This window comes from Balaenoptera acutorostrata, chromosome 6 (genome assembly GCF_949987535.1).
Source record: "Balaenoptera acutorostrata chromosome 6, mBalAcu1.1, whole genome shotgun sequence".
In the NCBI taxonomy this organism is placed as follows: Eukaryota; Metazoa; Chordata; class Mammalia; order Artiodactyla; family Balaenopteridae; genus Balaenoptera; species Balaenoptera acutorostrata.
Genome location: NC_080069.1, coordinates 107,538,457 through 107,557,827, shown reverse-complemented (window position 1 = coordinate 107,557,827; position 19,371 = coordinate 107,538,457). Strand labels below are relative to the sequence as shown.

Sequence of the window (19,371 nt, the reverse complement as noted above, 5' to 3'; positions counted from 1 at the left end):
TGGCTGAAACGCGAACAATACACTGGAGAGAGGCAAGGAGAAAGCAGGGAGATGGTCAGGAAGCTGCATGGCGGCCCGGGAGAGCGGTACTGGTGGCCTGAGACAGGGTGGTAGCACTGGAGACACGTGAGAACAGTTCAGGAGCTGACTGAGAGAGAGGACGGGTAGGACTTGGTGGCCACTTGGATGTGGGAGCGGGAGTGAGAGGGGTTGAGGATGTTGCTTTGACAGTGTCTGGTGTTTGGTAGATGCTAATAAAGACTAAGGACTGACAGGGGGAGAAACTTGCACTGGGGCCCAGTTGGCTGAACCCTGGCCTTGCACACCTGTGAGTCATGGGGCTTGAGGTGTCAACCCTAAATGGTTGGTTCTCTCAGGGGTGGAGCTCCTTGTGGACTTAAGTCTTCTTTGGAGCCAGCTGGCTCCTCATTCTCTTTCCCATTCTTGATTCCCTACCCGTCTTAGTGGGCGGAGGTGGGGGAGTATGTGTCAGGAGGAAGGAAAACGCGGTCACAGAAGTCCTTCCGCAGGGCCGGCAGGAGTGTTGGACTCTGTCTCAGTTACATGTGGATTGAGATAAAATTCCATCTCCTTCTGTCCTTCCTTCTTCCATAGTATTCTCAAAACTGTCCATCTAGTCTAAATATGGTTCCCTTTCTCTTTATGCTTGAGGAGCCAATTGACATCTCAAGATAGTGAAAGTCATGATTTTAAGTATTTCAGGGACCAACATAAGTGGTGATGGTGGTAGAAAGTTGGCAAAACAGCCTTGGTCACTCCTTAACTCAGATCGACTTCATATACTGGGATTCCACACATGATTTCTTTCATAGGGGTTCAGAGCTAAGAATCTCTGAACCAGTAAAAGGCAGTGATACAGGTAGGACAACACGGCTCAGACAGATTACAAAGAAAGATGGCGAGAACCCAGCTCCTTACGTCTGCATTGCTGACGTTGCTATTACACACTCCTGGCATCCGCAGAGAGCCTCCTAGCCGGCGTGGTTCTTAAAACACTGGCCGGTCTTTGGTAAGCAGAGAGGAGTGGGACCTAAGTATAGACCTCAAGTTCAAGGAGTCTCACCTGGGTGGCATCGCTGTCTTCACACTTGACCCTGCACTCGCTGTTGAACTGGAAGCCATCCGTGCACTGGTACAGCCCGTGGAACTTCGGTGGAGGAGGGTCACACGTCACAGGAACACAAGCCCCCTCCTGCCAGCTGCCGTCTTGGGTGCACTGGGTCTTGAAGGCCCGTCTTCAAGGGAGAGAGAAAAGAAGAGACATCTCAAGGACCCGATGGCGGGAGCCACGCTCTGTACCCACGTTTCTCTGGCCTCACATCTCCCTTTCCTCTTCCTGATTCCCTGCCTGCCCTGTTGGGTGGTAGGGGTTAAGGTAAACGTTCCTTTCTCAGGGCCAAGCAAGAGTTACCTGTGGACTGAAATAAAATTCAAGCCCTGCTGGCCCATCTCCTCTGATGGATCCTGGCGCAAGGATGGTATCAATACCCACCATTTACTATATACCAGGCACTTGGAAAGCACTTTACATATACATCCTCATTCATTTTTCACAGCAGTCTTATGTGGTAACTGTTATTATCATCTCCATCTTATTGCTGAAAAACAGAGGCCCAGAGAAGTGAAGTCACTTGCCTGAGAGCACACAGCCAGCATGCAGTTGTTAACAATATCCTTCTAGATTCCAGCCGCCAAAGAGAATGGGAGGAATGGTGGGTATTGTCTCTAGCAGAGAAGTGAGCACTTCCTTCTAACCAGACAGCCAGACCTGGCTCTCCTCCCCTCAAGCACCTGTGAGTTTGCCTTTGCAGCCCCACTTACTTCTTTGACTTCCGGGAGGAGCCGGGCACGTGGTATCCGGGTCTGCACTTGTACTTGCAGAAAGAGCCCACCTTGTGCTTGTTCTCCCGGCAGCGGGCCGTCTGGAGGTCTGCGTTGGGCACCGGGGGTGGAGCCAGGCACAGGAGCTCGCACAGGGCCTCTGGGAAGGACCACAGCCCGTCCTCCATGCAGGTCAGGAGACTGTTGTTGCCTGGAGGACACAGGCAGGCAGGGTTAGCGGGGGGGTGTGTGGGGTCGGTGGGGGGGGAGGGTGGTCTCTGATAGCCCAATTCAAGCACTGCCTGGACTGAAGCCAATGTGAAGAACCAGAGGATCTCTCACATATAATTCCAGAACCTTCCACTTACAACTGAGGAACCTAGGGAGAGAAAGAGCTGCCACAAAAACAAAGGAGATGTAACTTGGGGAGTGACGTACCCCATGTCTACAGTGAATTAAAATTCAAGGCTCCTGACTCTTGATTCTGAAACCTCTTATACTGCATAGAAAAGAGAACTCCATAATCCTTCAATCCATCCTCCCTCCTTTGCCATGGACATTCGAGCCCAGAGATGAAGGCACTTGCCCTCTCATAATTGGCAGAGCAAGCTCCTATCAGAATCATCTCCGACCTCTGGGATCAGTGTGCTGTGTGACCTCTAACTGCCACTCCCTCTCTGAGCCGTGTACCCCTGTATTTGTCCTAGCCCCCCTTATGCCTGGAAGTGAGAACGTTGTGGTATCTGGAGGTTTGATCTTCTTTTCAGGCCCCAGTATTCGGTGAAGCTTTGCCAAAGCGGCTGAGAAATGAGCACGTCCCCCATAGCCCGTGCCAGCTCCAACAGACGTGCTGATTGCCATCGGGAAGCCGGCCTGATGGGGAACGTTACACATGAAAGTAAAAGACGGGGACTCAGGCTTTTCACTGCCAGGTCGTATATTATCGATGCACAGCCTGCCCCAAACCTCCCCAAGACAATTAGAGACGGACCTGAAACTTGGATCTCTCAACCAAACTCTCCTCTTCCCCGTTATTCTTGAAAGGTGTTGACAACCAGGACTGGAATCACATGGGAGGCTCCGGGATTGGGAAGTTGGAGGGGTGACTGGGATGAAACTGACATTTACTGATCGTTTACGATGTACTGAGTACTTCTGCTACGTGATCTCGTTTATTCTCACCACGGTGCTCTTGGTAGGATGACTCCCGTTTGGAAACAGAGACTTAAGAGAGACAAGTGACTTGACCAAGTTCTCCTGGTTAGTAAAAGACGAAAGTGGGGTTTAAAGCTGATTCTGTGGTTTTTAATGGCAAGTTGGCTATACTTGCTCAGCAGAGCTCTCAGGATCTACACTGAGAGAGCCAAGCCCCAAGTCTCCTATCTACAGAGAGAAAGCAAATGCTCCTGCCTTTCAGGGTGATGAGAAGATAAGATGAAACAACATTTATGAACTGTGCCGTCAAATTCCTTATTTGCTTCTTCTCTCTCGCCTTCCCTCCCTTCTTATTTTCCTCACCTCCTCCCTCTCTCCCTCCTAACCTTTGCCTTCAGTAGCAGACCTGAAAGGACCACAGGGGTCGCATGGAAGCCTTCATTCATTCAACAAGCATCTATTTAGTGCCTACTACGTGCCAGCTACTCTTGTCTACGTTGGGACAGCGCAGTGAACAAAACAAAACCCAAACCCTGCCCTCTTGGAGCTTATGTTCTAGTGGAATAGGGACGAACGCATAAAAATATCCTAAAAAAGCAAACTACTTAGTAGGCTAGAAGGTGGGAAGTACTGTGGAGAGAAATAAAGCATGAAAAAGAAGAAAGGTGGGAGGGCATGTAGGCTCCTCTGTTGCTTCTCTCCCCTTTCACTTTCTTCTTTCTCCTCCTGTGTCTGTCATCTGGGGAGTACAAGACAGTTTAGGGTCTGCAAGCCCCACAGAGGATCCCACGTTGATAAACTGTGACACCGCAAACTACAGATATTTCTACATCAAGTAAAAAGAAAAAAGGGTGTGGAAGGATGACTCATTTGGCTTCCACAGAAGCAGAGAGGGCTCCAGAATACCAGAGACCATAAACTGCTTTTTCGCTTGGCCCTTGTGACGGGGGCAGTGTTTGGGAGAGCCCCGGCTTAGCAAGCACTTAGTGGGGAGGGGAGTGACAAAAGATAAGGGAAGCACACACCCTCTCTAAATTTCCCAAGAAGGATAAAATACCTCTGGAAAAAGGGTTAAGGTGCTTTAAAAGTACACCCTACCAGCTATGCAAATCATAGATCGCGAAGTGGAAGTCATGGTTCCTTTGTGGCAAACTAACATAAAAATCGCAAAATGTTGATCAAGAGAGAAAATGCAAACCAGAAATGTACATTCTGGGAGAGGGTAAATAGGAGTTAGCCATGCACCACAGTCAAAAGAAGAAGCACGCTAAAGCAGGAACCGGTGATTCAGGACCATGGACATGCCCCACCTCACAGCAAGCACTGAACTGTGCAGAATCAGCATTTCCACGCCCTAGCTGTGGCCGCCACCCTGCAGCCGCCCTGGGGCTTTGAAGAAAGTAGGGTAGGACACCGCTGTCCATGCCCTGCCCTCGTCCCCTTGGCTCTGACCTCTATACACTGAAGGATGCCTACCGCACCTGCAGCCATCTGTCACTGGAGGCCTTTTGTTCTGACCAGGCAGGCTCTGCTGCACACAGGGCAAGCTCACAGCACTGAGGTGTCAGTGCTCCTGGAAGCAGCACTCAACCAGGGAAGGAGCGGCGGCATTAACAAGACAGTTTCCAGAGGAATGTTCTACCCTGTCTCTCACTCTTCCCCGGCGGGACTAAGCTCCAGCTGCCCACAGAGGTAACGGGCTTTAGAAGAGATCCTGACGCTTCTATCATTTCCATTGCCTCCTTTTCTCATTCCTCTCCCTGTGTTTCCTGGGAGAACATGACTCAGGACACGAGGTGAAGGCATTTCTGAGCCTGGAATCCCCGGTTGAGGGGAAGAGTGCCGATGTCAGAGACGGTGTCAGAAAGTTATGTGACCCTGTACTTTTGTTTGTTCATCTTTTAAAGTCAGGAAAATGAATCTTGTTCAGCCTGTCTACAGGCTAAGGAAATTTCAATCTCTAGTGAGTATTAAAATAATTATAAATGTACTGTCAAAAGAAATATATCTTCTTTTATTATTGTATTTTGAAGAGTATCTAGAAGACCACATTTCTTTGAGAGTGCCTTTAAGATTGAAATTAACCTAGAGTAGAATACAAGGAGGGAAATGCCAGGAGACCTATGTCTGGTTTTCTTATTGCCTTGTATACGGTGTTGGCATTGCCCACATCCTAAGGTCTGGGGCTTGGTCTTGTTCATTCTTTTATTCCCAGAACCTACCCTGTGGCAAGCACATAGGAAGCCCTCAGTATCCATTTGTTAAATGCGTGGAGTATTATGAATCTACGTGTGACCTTGAACAAGTCACCTAACCTCTCTGTCCCTAAACCAAAGCTGTCTTTAAGTTCTTGTCCAGCTCTAATATTTTAGGATGTGGGTAGAAGGATATTGGCCACTGTAGTAAGAAAACAAAAATGCAGCTAGCTGGACCAGGATAAGGACAAACCAGCACTCAGGAGGTTGCATTAACCAAAGGTAGAACAGGGAGGAGATTCAACTTCTTTGCTCCTGTTAAGAAACAGACCTTGACAGACGTGTCAGTGCAAGAAGAAGAAGAAGAACAAGGAAGACAAATAGAGAAGAGGCCTCACCCAGTGCTAGGGCTGCATAAAGTCAGGGAGAAGCTGAGGCAGGAGAAATGGAGGTACCAAGAGAAGCATGCAATCATCTGCCGATTTTAGTCCTGAAAGCACATTTCTAGGCTCCTAGAATCCCAAGGAGTTAAAGAGAAAATCTGAGCTGGGCTTGGCAGTCCCAGAAAGCATCATTTGCTCAGTAAAACTGGGCTCTCGCAGCTCCAGCCCGGGTGAGTCAGAGTACATTTTGATTATTTAATTGTCCATTTCCCCCCGTTAAATGTCTGAAAGGAATTCTACCAATAGCTGTCTGTAATTGAGCCTACGAGGCAGGCCTAGGAAGAATTATTGGCGCCACCTCCTTGATCCTCCTAATAACCCGATTTGTCGTTAATCCCATTTTGTAGGTGAGGAAAGTGAGTCCCTGAGTGGGAAAGTGAGCTGCTCAAACTACAGCTGGGGCTCACTCCAGGTCTGTCTGACTCCTGCGTGCTCTCTTGGCCCCGCTACAGAGCTTGCACCCAAGAGCATGGCCAAAGAGGAACTGCTGCCTAGAGAAAACCTCATGGAATCAGGAATGTGGACGAGTGGAGTATCCCAAAATCAAAACCAGTCAGAGAGTAAGATTTCACCACTCCCTCCCCTTCCCCGCTGTCCAGAACGGTGTCTCTCACTTCCAAATTTCTTTACCGAGAGGCCCCGTATGTTAGACACAAAGAAAAAGAATGTGCTAAGATGCAGTCACAGACAGGGATAATTGATGGAGAATGTCCTAAGAAGAGGGAGCAAAGAGGCTGGAATGTTGGACACCTGCCATATAGGAGGGGCTGGGGAAGGCAAAAGTGGGATTATTTCACCAGGTTGCTGGGAACGGCGCCCCTAGCAAGAGGGCACCATTTCTACGGTCAGGACCCCTGGGTGACCTTCTGGCCCCAGTGCTGATGGTAACTCATACGTGACCTTGCATAAATGCCCTCCTCTCTTGGACCTCAGGTTCTGCACTGCACAGTGAAATGATTAGCCTTGGTGACCTCTAGGCTTCTCCCAGCTCTGCCCTCTGTTTCAGGGTTTGATGGGAGTTCTGGGTTGAGGGGCATGGTTTAGAAAAGGCCAAAGGGATTCTGGGGCAGCAGCTAAGAACCCTGAAGTACGACTAGGCTTGACTCCTGAAGCTTGAGCAACCATTCAGCGTGGAGTGGGGGTGAGGGAGTGAGGGAGACGGGAAGAATTATCTAAGACATAAAACTGCTGCTTGGCCTGTACTCTTATCACTGCTCATATCTAAAGGCGGCTTCGTAAGCAGCTGCGTGATCTTGAACGAGTTTCTTCTCCACAGTGCTCCTCAGGTCCCCAGGAAGGATTTGAGTAGTGCTTTATCATTAGCACCTAGTGGTGGTCTGGACCCAGGGACATCCCAGACCCTGTTATCTCCAAAGTAGGAGAATGATAAGAGGAAGAAAGCAGCATTCTCTTACGAGTGGTATGAGAATTCCTCTTTGGGGGTGACCCTGTTTTTATGAGGAAGATGCCCTGATGAGACCCTTGGGATAAAGCGGAATCCTCCAGGGCTGGCTATCTGCTTCTGAGAAAGATGAAAGGGTCTCTGCCTGAGAGAGGATGTGAAATTCCTAGAGGAAGGGTGGTCAGGACAGGATTCTGAGGGAGAGGGTAAGGGGTGAGGAAGAGAGCGGAGGTTGGGCAGGAACCTGGACACTGCAGGTTGTGGGCACACACCTCACGTCCCTATCTTCAGGAGAGTCTAAGAAATCAGAAGATGCTCGATGGTATTCGGTATCTTCTGGAAACTAGTGAATAGACTGAGTTGAAATCTGAGGTTAGACAGAAGTAGACAGTGGGCCTTTTAGAAAGATTTTTTTTTGGCTGTGTCACGCGTCATGCGGGATCTTAGTTCCCCCACCAGGGATCGAACGCACGTCCCCTGCAGTGGAAGCACAGAGTCTTAACTACTGGACCACCAGGGAAGTCCCTAGAAAGATTTTTGTAGGATGAGCACATGCTTGCTTCAGAAGCCCCACTCCAGAGTTGATATCCAGGGCACCCCACATGGTCGAGGTGAGGCTGACGAGGTCATGGAAGTAACGTTGCAATTTTAGCCATTTAATTAAACATTTATGATTCTGATTTTGAAGTTACTTTTTTTTTTAACTTGAGAGTATTTGTTCCCTCGTGCATGTCTGCAGGTTTGGTCTGTGCTTTTAGTGGTCATTTGATAAAGAACCTTGGTGGGAGTGATTCTAGGGCTGTGAGTTCGCAGGGTATTTTGCGTACACCTGGATTCTAAGGGGGCAAGTGAGTTTGTGGTGCTACCCTTATTATACCAGTTTTAGGGCCACACTCAGTGCTTCTCCTGGGTGGTGGCTGTTTGCCTGAGGACACTAACCTCCAGGTCCTGAGAGGAGCACGGAGGATGGACCGCGTCTCCACAGCTCCCAGGACTAAGGCCTCCGTGGGACAAAGAGGTCAGGGGCCGAGAGAGTAGCCACTGCCGGGATTCTCATAAGGGTGCCCCTTGGAGATGAGTATTTACGAAGCACTTTCTCTGGCCCTGGCATTTTGTACACACCATTTGTTGTTTAATTCTCAACATGACACTTCAACATGGCCACTCCTACAGCCATCTTACAAAGGAGAGTCTTGAGGCTCAAGGATGTGAAATTGCTTTCCTAAGATCAAACAGTTGGGGCAGAACCAGGAGTGGAATCCCAGTCTGTCTGACGAAAGCTCACATTCTTTTTGCTTAAATCACGCTGCAGGGAAAGGAAAAACGAAGGGAGGAAAGGGAAGCAAACAAGAAATGTGGTAAAATTTTGTTTTGATCACCTCTTTCTCTTCTGGCTTAAGAAGGGAGGCATCATTAACAAGCTCAAGAGAGAGGCAAAAGGACCTCTGCCCAGTTTTTGCTGCCAGAAGATCCAAGCCAAAGCATCAAACCTGGAATCTGAGCATCAGAGGATGCTGAGAACCAAGGGCATGGTATGCCAGTAGGTCCTGGTGGGTCAATGTGGCCACTGGGGAGATGCTGCCCTGTGTTTTCAAGGGAAGAGCAAAGTGGGTATCAACAACTATCAAAATGGCGGTCCTCCTGGGGCCATGTCTACATGGTGGGGTCACCCCCTCCAACAGAGTCAAGCAGAGGAGCAATGGCAGAAGGGCCTGAATCATTCTGATTAAGGATTATTATTAGCCACAATGAGGGCTGTAGCAATCAATGCTAATTTATACACCTCCCTTTCCCAAGGGCCTCTGAGAGGTGAAGTGTGATTTCCTAGTCTGGAGTTATTTAACAGGCCCCACTTCTGGGCAAATGGGGCCAAGGGAAGGGCTCAGGTAACCTGAAAGATGGAGGGTTTACAATTTCCACTGGTCTCTTCACCTCTCTCAGATCTCAATCTCTATAGCAGCTCAAATAAAATGATTTTACATTCAAATCTTCTTGGGTAAAAAAAAAAAATGAGGGGACCAAAAGGATGTATCCCAGAAGTGTCTCCTGCTTTTCTTTTGGGGAAGTTTAGTGAGATTGCCGGGTCCTTCATTAATTTCTTAAAAGAAACATTTCTTATGGTATTACTTTCATCAATTTATCCAGCCACCCAGTCTATACACTTTATTGAGTCTTACTATATGTAGTAATCTTTTGAAGTTCTGTATTTCCTTGAAAATTTGGGGACACTATTGACTTTCTCTAATCATTAAAATGCCTGAAACTCATGAATTTGCAATATGACATCTAAGTTGAAGGGGATTTACACACCTCCCTCCAAACCGCCCCCCCCCAACTCCACAGAAGTCCACTCATTCCCACGCTGTAGAATGATGAACCCCAAGGTAGGACACCTGCTTAGTGAGATATCATTTGGGGTGTCTGATAAAGGGGCAATGTTTCCTCCGATAAACCAAGCAAAGGAGAGAGTCCTGGCACCTGTGAGAATTGAGTATAATGTCCAAATCCAATACGCAACTAGAAGCCAAGAGCGTCGTTCTGATAATGCCGCTAACTTGCTCTTCGATTTTGTACAAGTTCCTTCCTTCCTCTCACTGGACCTCAGTTTCACCATCTTTCCAATCATCAGTTATTCCTGACGAGTTTAAGGAGCCCTTTTAGTCTTGACAGTCTAGGTCACCCAGGCCAGCCTCTCACTCATTTCCAACATAAGTCCTCTTCTCCAGTTTGCCAGACTATGTCTTACTCACCCGAATACCCCAAGCACCCCGCCCACGAGATCCCCGTAAGCACTTTCCGCCCAGAACCACTCCTCTCTGGGCTAGCCCTTCCTAAGGAGAAGCAGTGGGCTTTGGAAAAAGACAGACCTGGGCCCCATGGTGGAGCCCCCCCCACTAACAGCATGACCTTGGACAAGTTCTTTCCAAGAACTTGGCTCTCTGAGCCTGGATCTCCTCCTCTGTGAAAATGAGAATACTACTACTACTTACCTCTTAGGCTTACTGGGCCCTAAACCTACCCAGTGAACTAGTCATCTCAGTTCCAAACGTTACTTTCTTAGAATCTTTCCCTTCCTTCTACCCTCCTCCCCTTCCTTCTCGTCTCCTTCCTCTTCTGCAAGATTTGAAAGATCTTAAGAGATGCCGTAGGTATCCAGACTCCACTTTCCCCTCAGCTGCACAGCAAGGCAGTGTACGTAACTACAATGCGCAGAAAGGAATCAGAAGCACAGATAAAATCCTGTCCGCCCCTTGGTGTTTGAGCCCCAGCTGGAGGAGCTGGAAGCAGCCTCCAGGTCCCCCGCAGGAAGGGCGGTACCTTTCAGCTGCGCCGGGTGGCGGCACCGGAAGGAACACTTGCTGCCGAACGTGGTGCCCTCGAGGCAGGAGAACGAGGCGGCGTAGACGTGGTGCTGGTCCGGGACGCCGCAGTCCACGGGCTCACACGCCACCTGCTTGTTCCACGTGCCCTCCGCGCAGGTCACCGTGACACTGGGTCCTGCCTGAAAGGCGGGGGCGGGCACAGTGAGGAACGGCAGATGGAACCGCCAAGACGTGGCGAGACCCCCTTCTCCCCCAGGCTGCGGCGCAGGGTCTTGCCAGGCGCCCAGAGATCAATGTTTAGTGTTTCTAGCTCCCTTTCCAGGATCCCAACAACTGTTTGAAGGAGGTGTTTCAGTTCCCACTTTACAGCTGCAGAGACTGAGGCTGAAGAGACATGAAGTGATTAGCTCCAAGTTACACAGCTGGAAAAAGGATAAGTGGGAATCGAGCCCAGGCTCTTCACTGCTGTCTGGAGAGCCTCTCAGATCATTATTTCCATTCTGTTGCTGAGAGTCTTAAGACTCAGACCTCTCGGGGCCTGATGACGTCACGAAATAGCCTCTGAAACACAGCACAGCAGCGGGACACTGGCTGTTGATCTTTGTATCTTTTCTTGGCCCTGGAGGAGATTGTGTGTTTCACCCTCTAGTGCTTGGCACAGAGTGGGCATCGCCAGGGGAGACTGGAGAGCTGGATTTGGTCCTGTGTGCTATGAGATCATGGGCAGATCCCTTTCCTTGAGTTGTCCCTTGGGCGTTGAACCCAAGGATCGCTCTAAGAGCCACTCCCTACCCTGAGATGTGATGGCTCAATAGCTGGGAGAGGTAGACGCGAAGAAGGAACGAGCCTGGGAAAATGAAAGGGTCGACAGGGATTTGACCCAAACTAGAAGACGGCAGGGCTAGGGGTGGAAGGGCGAGGCCATGCTACAGAGCCAAGGGAGGGACTGGCATCGACTGCCAAATCCCAGGGGATCGGGGATGCCAAATGTTGAGTTGCGATTTTAAAAGCATAGGACACTTTTCCCCTCTTAAGCACACATCCAAGGGAGGAGAGGTCCCTCACTGCCAAAACCAGCTTAATTGTTTCCACAGGACTTCAGACCTTCCGTGTCTGACACACAGAAGCAGGTGTCTAAGACAAGCAATTGAGGGTCCCAGAGGTCCCACGGGGACTGTGCAAACAGGTGTTCCCAGCAACAAGGAACGTGCCCTGTGTACCTGGAGCACGAAGTGGGAGTCTGCTGGCAGGGTCCCTCAAGAGGCTGCACCTGGAATCCCCAAATCTCAGGGCTTAACTAACTGCCACTCCCCTCACCCACCCGAGACCCCATAGCCACACTGGCCGAAGAAACGTTCTGCTACATCTCAAGTCCACTCACTGCCACTACCCTCATGCAGGACTCATCCCTCTTCCACACGCTCTTCTGATGACTTCCCGATGGCTCTCCCTGCGGCCACTCTTCTGCCAGACTCCAAGCCACACCCAGGTGGGCCGCTGGAAGGACCTTTATCCACCATGATCTGACCACGCCACTTCCTTCAACAGCTCCCTGCTGCCCTAAAGATGACCCTCAAACTTCCTGACCAAGCCAACAGAGCCTTGCACCAGCGCAAGTTGCTTGCCCCTCCAGCCTCATTGCTTGGGTGAGTTCAGTAAGAGAAACATCTGTCTGTGGCGTGCTCCTTCCCACCAATGGGCATCCACATACCATTCCTGCCTGTGCCCAGAGCCTGCCTCCTTCCCTCCCCACAACACACACCCCTCTGTCTGTCTCTCTAGTTCTCAGCTTTCATGTCACTTCTTCCAGGGAGCTTTCCTTGACTCCCCCTGTGCTTCCACAACACCCTGCACTTCCCTTTACAGTGTTTAGCACACTGTGAGGCCATCACTCACTCATCTTCTGCTCATGGTCACTAGTCACTAAGCTCCTTGAGAGGAGGAACTAGGTTTAGCTCAGTGGCCTTTCTTCTCTAGCACCTACTATAGTATCTGGTTCCCAGTGTGCAGATGTTCGAATGAATGAATGAGCACCTCACTGACAGAGGGTTCACCTCTTCTGAAAGCAGCCCATTTGACTGTAGCAGAGTTCTGACTGTGACGGTTTCAGTCCAAAATTCATGCTCAGCCCATGGTTTTCCAGATTTGCAACCTATATGGGGACTCTGGTACATGTTCTATGTTCCTCTGCACAGGAATCCCAGATTGACTCCCTCATTCATTCAATCCACACCTATTTATTGAGCATCTACTATGGGGCAGCAGTACTTTTAAGTGCTGAGGATTCAGCAGAGAGGAGGTTCCACACCCGCTCAGCCTTTCCTGGGCTGGAGAGGAGCTCTGGGCCCGGCACCTGCGCACACCTGGCTTTTGATCAGCTCATCGTCCCGCTGTATCTGGAGCACGTAGCCCGTGCGGCAGCTCACGGTGCACCGGGCACCGTGGTAGCGGTCACTGCTGGAGCAGTTGAGAGAAGCGTTCTCCACGGCCAGCTTCGGGCAGTCATTGGCCTCACATGCGAAGTGCACGCAGCTGAGGAGGAAAGAAACAAGAGGGTGAGTGGGCGCTTTCCTGCAGGACGACTGCACTCCAGCTGCAAGACAAAACCTCACGGGCTTCCTCTCCAAATCTCCGGAGGCTGAAACTGGAGACACAGAGAGTGAACAAGACTCTGGAGGCAGTGGTCAAAGTTTATTGCTAAAAGCACAAGTTATGGAAACAGACAAACCAGAGTTCAAATCCTACAGCTTGAAAACCTTATATGTTATGAATCTTCAAACCTTGCAGAACCTCAGTTTGTCCGTCTGCAAAATGGGGATCATTACGATTACGGCATGTATTCTTTGAGTCTCTTATCTGCCAGGCACTGAGTTGAATGAAAGCCTCTTCATATTTTATAACAGTACTCACTTCCGAGGGTCGCTGTGAGAATTAAATCAGATAGTTCAGCAAAAGCACAGAGTGGAATTCCTGGCACACAAAAGCACTCAATAAATGGTAGCTAATGGTATGACTAAATCTATGCTCTATTACCTAGAAGCTGTCTAACTTCGGCAAAGTACATCACCTCTCTGAGCTTCAGCGTACTCTCAAATTCGGCCAACCTATAGGTCCATGAGATTCAACTGAGGTACTGAAAGTAGAAGTCTTTTATAAACTGTAAAGTGACTCATGAATTGTTAGAAAAGTTGTGCAGAGATCATGCCATTCATCTTCAAGCCTGAGCTCCATGTAAGTGTCTACAGGAAGCTTTCTCGTATCCCAGGCAAGTTCCCCTGCCGCACTGGGCCCTCCTTTCTCTAAAAGCCTGGTCTCTTGGTTCATGCATTGAAAACACAGGTCCCGGGTGCCCACCATGTGCCGGAATGTGTGCTAACCCTTAAGGAAACGGAAAAAACATAAAACCCCTGTGCTCAGGTGATCTTTCCCCTCATATTACCGTCATGCAGATGCTTAATAACATTAGCGACTATTCACCGATTGCTTACATACATGAGCTCACCCATCCTCATGGCAACCCTATGAGCTAAGTGCTATTCATTTTACAGTTGGAAAAATCGGGGACCGGCAAGATCAAGTTACTTGTTTAAGTTCCCATCCAGATGTGTGACGCCCAAGTTCTTGCTGTTAACCTCACTCACACCTGGACAAGAGCTTCCCTGAGGGTAGAGATAACGCCTATTTCACCTCTGTATACTTCCCACTGCCAACAAAAATGCCTCGCATGAAATAGCTGTTTCCTAAACAGCAAGAAACAAATGGTGGCAGTGTCTTGCAATAACTCTTAAGCACTTTGCAGATGTTGAGATGCTGATTTTGAACACTGACAGCTTCCAGGAGGCAGTTCTCTCTAACTTGCCCCTCTGACTCTGTCTAACCCAACGCCTGGCATACAGTACGCACAGACAGCGAGGTTGCCATCCAGAGCCTCAAAGCTTTCTTTTTCCTGTTTCTATCTAGGACACAAGGAGTGGTGGGTAGTCAAACCTACTTAAGAAGAAATTCCCAACTCTTTTCTTGGTGCCAGTTTCCAGGATACCCCACTGAGGATTTTATAGGAACATGGTTACTCAGGCCCACTCTCTATCCCCTGCTCAAAAGTATGGTAAGAATTAAAGTGGGATAAGTGGGGTGGGTGGTGTGGGGGGGCGGGTGTGAGGAGTTAACATCTCTAAAACTTATCACAGACAAATTCACTTTTAAAATACGCAGACAAGGGCAAGCCTTAGCTTCAGGTCTCAGACCCGCACCGATGTGAGCTTTGCAGTCTCCACACACCGCCCCCCCCCCTTTCAGAAAGGCAGGGTGAGTGGGATTAAGTGACACTTGCTGAGACGTTCTGATTCTCCGCCCTCTTTCCTGCTCCTGACAGCCTCTGCGGTGCTCCATGCGGAGACCGTAGCTGTGGAGTCAACGCAAGGTCTTTGACACCAAACAATGCATCTGTTCACGTTGTGTAAGCGCTGGGGGAAAGAGCCACATGGTTCCAATTTAAATAGATTTACTCTGTAAGCTACCAGCTTCCAAGCCAGTCTTCTGACCTTTACCTTACAGTTTGGCCGTTCTCCGCTCTGCACTCCCAGGAGGTCCCTGGGCTCCCATCTGATGACCACCAGGGGGGCTCTGGGAACCCTTTTTGAAAGACAGTGGCTCTGGGGCTTCTCTGGGCTACGGGGCCATTAAGATAAAAACAGCACCCTCCCTCCTTCTGTGCTTATTAAGGTTCTTCTTTGTAGGAAAAGGATAAACTGGAAAACTCGGTTTCCTAGAATGGAAAGAACCTAGGGCTTATAGCAAGTGGGCAAATTTGGGAGCCCCAGCTCTGCCGTTTATCAGTTGTTTGATCTTGGAAAGTTATGTAACACCCTGAGCCTCAGTTTCCTCCTCTGTCAAGTGGAGGTGATAAAATGATCCATCTCTCAAGACTGTCAAAACCAGGGGACGTGTAAGCCACTGGCTCATCCATTCAACACACTTGCCTGGGGCTCTCATTGCACAGCAGACACTGTTCTAAACACTAGGGCTACCGTGGAAGAGTCCCGTCACCGTGTGTATTTGAGGAGGGAGGACATGTGCCCCAAAAAAGTAATCGATAAGCTTGTTTTAGATAGTGATGCATATTGTAAGGGCACTGAAAACCCAGGTGACATTATAGAGGGTGACTGTTGGCGGAGGGGTGGGCAGGACACTATGCACAGAGGGGTCAGGGGAAGCCTCCTCGGGGACACCTGAACTAAGACCTGGATGAGAGGAAGGGATTAGCCATACAAAGGTTTGGGGCAGAAGGAATTCCAGGCAGAGTGAAGGGCATGTGCAAAGGTCCAGCACAGGCTGGAGCTCAGCGTGTTTGCAGAGCCGAAAGGTCAAGGCATGAGAAATGCTTTAGCAACTATGACGCTCCATGAGAAGGCGGTCTCTCTCCTCTGGCTCTTTCTACTATGAAGGAAAACATTCACTGGTCATATGAGTTACCGGACCAAACAGGTCTATGCTCTAATGGGGAGGGCAGCTTTGGGTCAATGAGACCAGTCAGTTTTCTTCATTGCAGGACTTCTCAGAACCTTGAATGTTCTAATCCACATGGTGGGTCTTCAGAAGGGACTCGTGTGCACATCATTTCACAAGCTCTGATAACCTTTCTTCGTGGCATGTTTCTTAGGACTAGTGTCCTCCAGAACACACCTTAGGGAATGTGGAGTCCCTGCTTTTTCAGCACATTTGTCTAAACCTGGCCTACAGGAACAGGAAGGAAAGGGGGAAAGGAATTAATAGTAACAGGTATCGGCAGCTGTGTTTTACCTACGTTATCTTCTCTGCATCCTCACCATAACTCCATGAGGTAGTATTATTGTTCCCATTTTTTTTTTGAATGATATATATTTTTAAAATTATTTATTTATTTATTTATGGCTGTGTTGGGTCTTCGTTTCTGTGCGAGGGCTTTCTCTAGTTGCGGCAAGCGGGGGCCACTCTTCATCGCGGTGCGCGGGCCTCTCACTATCGCGGCCTCTCTTGTCGCGGAGCACAGGCTCCAGACGCGCAGGCTCAGCAATTGTGGCTCACGGGCCTAGTTGCTCCGCGGCATGTGGGATCTTCCCAGACCAGGGCTCGAACCCGTGTCCCCTGCATTGGCAGGAGGATTCTTATCCACTGTGCCACCAGGGAAGCCCTGTTCCCATTTTTGAGAAGAAGAGATTAAGACTAAGTGAGTTTAAATTGCTTGTCCAAAGGCACTCAGCGTGGACAGGATTCCAGCACGGATCTGCCTGTCTGTCCCTAAGTCCCTGCTCTTCCCTTTGCTGTCCCGTTAGTTGGAAAGGGTTGTGTGAACACATTGTCCAAAAATGATAAACATTACCCCAACTGCCCCTCCCAAATAACTCCCTGACATAGCTCTGTCATTTCTGAAACACAAAAACAAAAATCAAAACAAGGAAAACAAAACAAAACAAAAAAGCCTTTGCCTTCATTAAAAAAAAGTGGGGGGAGGATTTCATACCAGTGATGGGCTGTCAGTAAAAATAACAAAAGAAAGGGAAAAAATAAGACATTTCTCAGAAGGGAGGAAAGTGGCTGATGCCAGTGGGGGAAGGGACACAGGTAATTTTACCAATAAAATTCTCACAGCCTGGGTGAAGGTGGAAACACCCCCTCTCCCCATGCAGAGATAATCAGATACTTATGAATTTTCTTTTCTTCTTATACATATTTAATTCATTTACTTAGAGACTCAAGTTCCATGTAGAGGTATGTCCTTAAGTGATCCCACAGTCAGTCCTTCAAATGCTGCCCCCGCGGTCAACTGAAAGGGCCCCCAGTCGTGCATAATGGGGGACAGTATGTACCCCTCAACCGGGACAGCCAAGGCCAGAGGTTAAAGGGCTGGTGAGGGCTCCTCTCCTGGCTCTGTCCCCTGACCCACGGCTTAGCTTCTGTGCCTGCTTAGCTGCAATCATGCCACGCGCCGTGGCGATGACAACAGGCAGATTGTTTTTTTTTTTTTAATTATTTATTTATTTATTTATTTATTTATGGCTGTGTTGGGTCTTCATTTCTGTGCGAGGGCTTTCTATAGTTGTGGCAAGTGGGGGCCACTCTTCATCGCGGTGCGCGGGCCTCTCACTATCGTGGTCTCTCTTGTTGCGGAGCACAGGCTCCAGACGCGCAGGCTCAGTAGTTGTGGCTCACGGACCTAGTTGCTCCGCGGCATGTGGGATCCTCCCAGACCAGGGCTCGAACCCGTGTCCCCTGCATTGGCAGGCAGATTCTCAACCACTGCGCCATCAGGGAAGCCCAGGAAGATTGTTTATAAATCATTCTGAGCTGCTCAGATGGGGACAGCCAGAAAGACAGCACGCTCAACACTGGAGAACGAAGGGCAAACTACTCTTGGCACACCAGCTTCAGGACCGCTAGAGAAGCGAGGCTGAGAGAATGATCGAGATAAGACTCGTTTTCCTGCCCAGAAACGAGGCTCCTGCGGGAAGGGGCCCTAAAAGGCTCTTCTACCTTATTGCAGTTCTAGAAGCGAGCCGGTGATGTGCTGGGTGCAGCCCTGGGAGGCGAAGTCAGCAGCTGCGGGTCCGGCTGACCATCTGAATGGCCAGGTGAGCCGAGAGGGCTGTGGCCAGTGGGAGACCACCTGCCGGCCAGAGCAGGTTCTCCCGACCCGCGTTGCCGAGCCGGACTGAGGGCCTGGTGTTTCCAAATCCTCTGATGTGTTCAAGAGGAGGAAGAACTGTGGTCTTTAATACTTACTCTCCTGATAGTTAAATGCTGCAACTAATTAAAGAAGGGGCCGAATGAGGGCCAAACAAGCACAAGTTGTTTGTGGCCTAGTCTGGCCTCCGGGACACAGCTGTTCTGACACCTCTGATGAGGAGGGATGAGCTTTGACCTGCAAGTCCTGAGAACCGGATTCCAACGCCATTGGGTTCTGCATCCTAACCCACTGGGCGACTCTGGGAAACACTTCCCCCACCTGGACCTTCGGTTTCCCATCCTCAAATGAGGACGCAGAACCAAAGAATCTCTTCCAGCCTTGCAGCTTTCAGGGATCAGGTTAGCATCAGGACAAAACAATATATATAATATATAATTTCAGAGCCCCTTGCAATGAGAACACATAGACTTTGATAATCCCATAACGACAGACTTTGATAACCCCAAAATGGCTGCACCTCCGTCACTTAACTCAGTCTCACTGACTAAATGCTCACAAGTGAGCACATGAAAAGTCCTTTTCTCTCCTGGAGGTGCCTGGTCCTGGTGGGCACAGTGTGGCTCTTAGGGGCAGACAAAGCAGGATTTTACCTCCCATTCCCTGGATGGCCTTGACTCGCTCACTCTGTCTATACCTCACTGGACGGGGGTGATAATGAAATAAGATAATGAAGCCAATGTGGGTCCCTTCCTCTTCCCTCTCGCCCCTCCTAGTTCTTGAGAATCACAGACTGTTCGAACTGAAAGGAGCCACAGAGAACACGGATCCATCGCCATCGTCATTTCACACGTGGGGAGACTGAAGCCCAGAGAGGAGGAGGGCCTGGCTCCCAGCTCCACCACCAGCCAGAGACAGGGCAACGTTCTGCCCCAGTTCAGTGTTTTTCCACAGCAGGTCAAAGAACTCAACACATACTCATTGATGGACTTGTTTCCAAGGTTAGACACTTCTTACTGTTTACTTCGGGCACGGGAACTGCTAATTAAGGATTCAGAGAAGCCAGTGCTGGGCTCAGTGAACTCGGGGATGGTCTTGGTGGCTGGCTAAGGATGAGAAAGCATTGCAGAGAAGGTCTGATGGATTTGCATTTTCCATCGACATTGTTTCCCTGGGTTCTGAGAATTAACTTACTTTTATAGCCTGGAGAGCCAGGGATGAAAACGCCCTCTCAGGGTGAAATACAACGAGTGATATTTAAGGAGCTCTTTTGCCTCCAAAGGATTGCGACAGACTTTGTACAACAGAAGCTAGAGACAGAGGGTGCAAAACAATGTGGGTTTTGCAACCA

The 19,371-nt window shown here is 49.5% G+C and overlaps 1 protein-coding gene across 2 annotated transcripts in view; it reads right to left on the bottom strand.

Moving 5' to 3' along the window:
• Positions 1 to 19,371, bottom strand: part of PAPPA (pappalysin 1) — a 269,879-nt gene that overhangs the window by 73,416 nt on the left and 177,092 nt on the right. For both annotated transcript variants that reach the window (XM_057548545.1, XM_057548544.1), the window contains exons 14-17: positions 12,724 to 12,892; positions 10,356 to 10,539; positions 1,843 to 2,053; positions 1,085 to 1,256 (exon numbers count right to left, since the gene is read on the bottom strand). In XM_057548545.1, the coding sequence (XP_057404528.1) occupies positions 1,085 to 1,256; positions 1,843 to 2,053; positions 10,356 to 10,539; positions 12,724 to 12,892 (736 nt within the window). The remainder of the gene's footprint in view (positions 1 to 1,084; positions 1,257 to 1,842; positions 2,054 to 10,355; positions 10,540 to 12,723; positions 12,893 to 19,371) is intronic.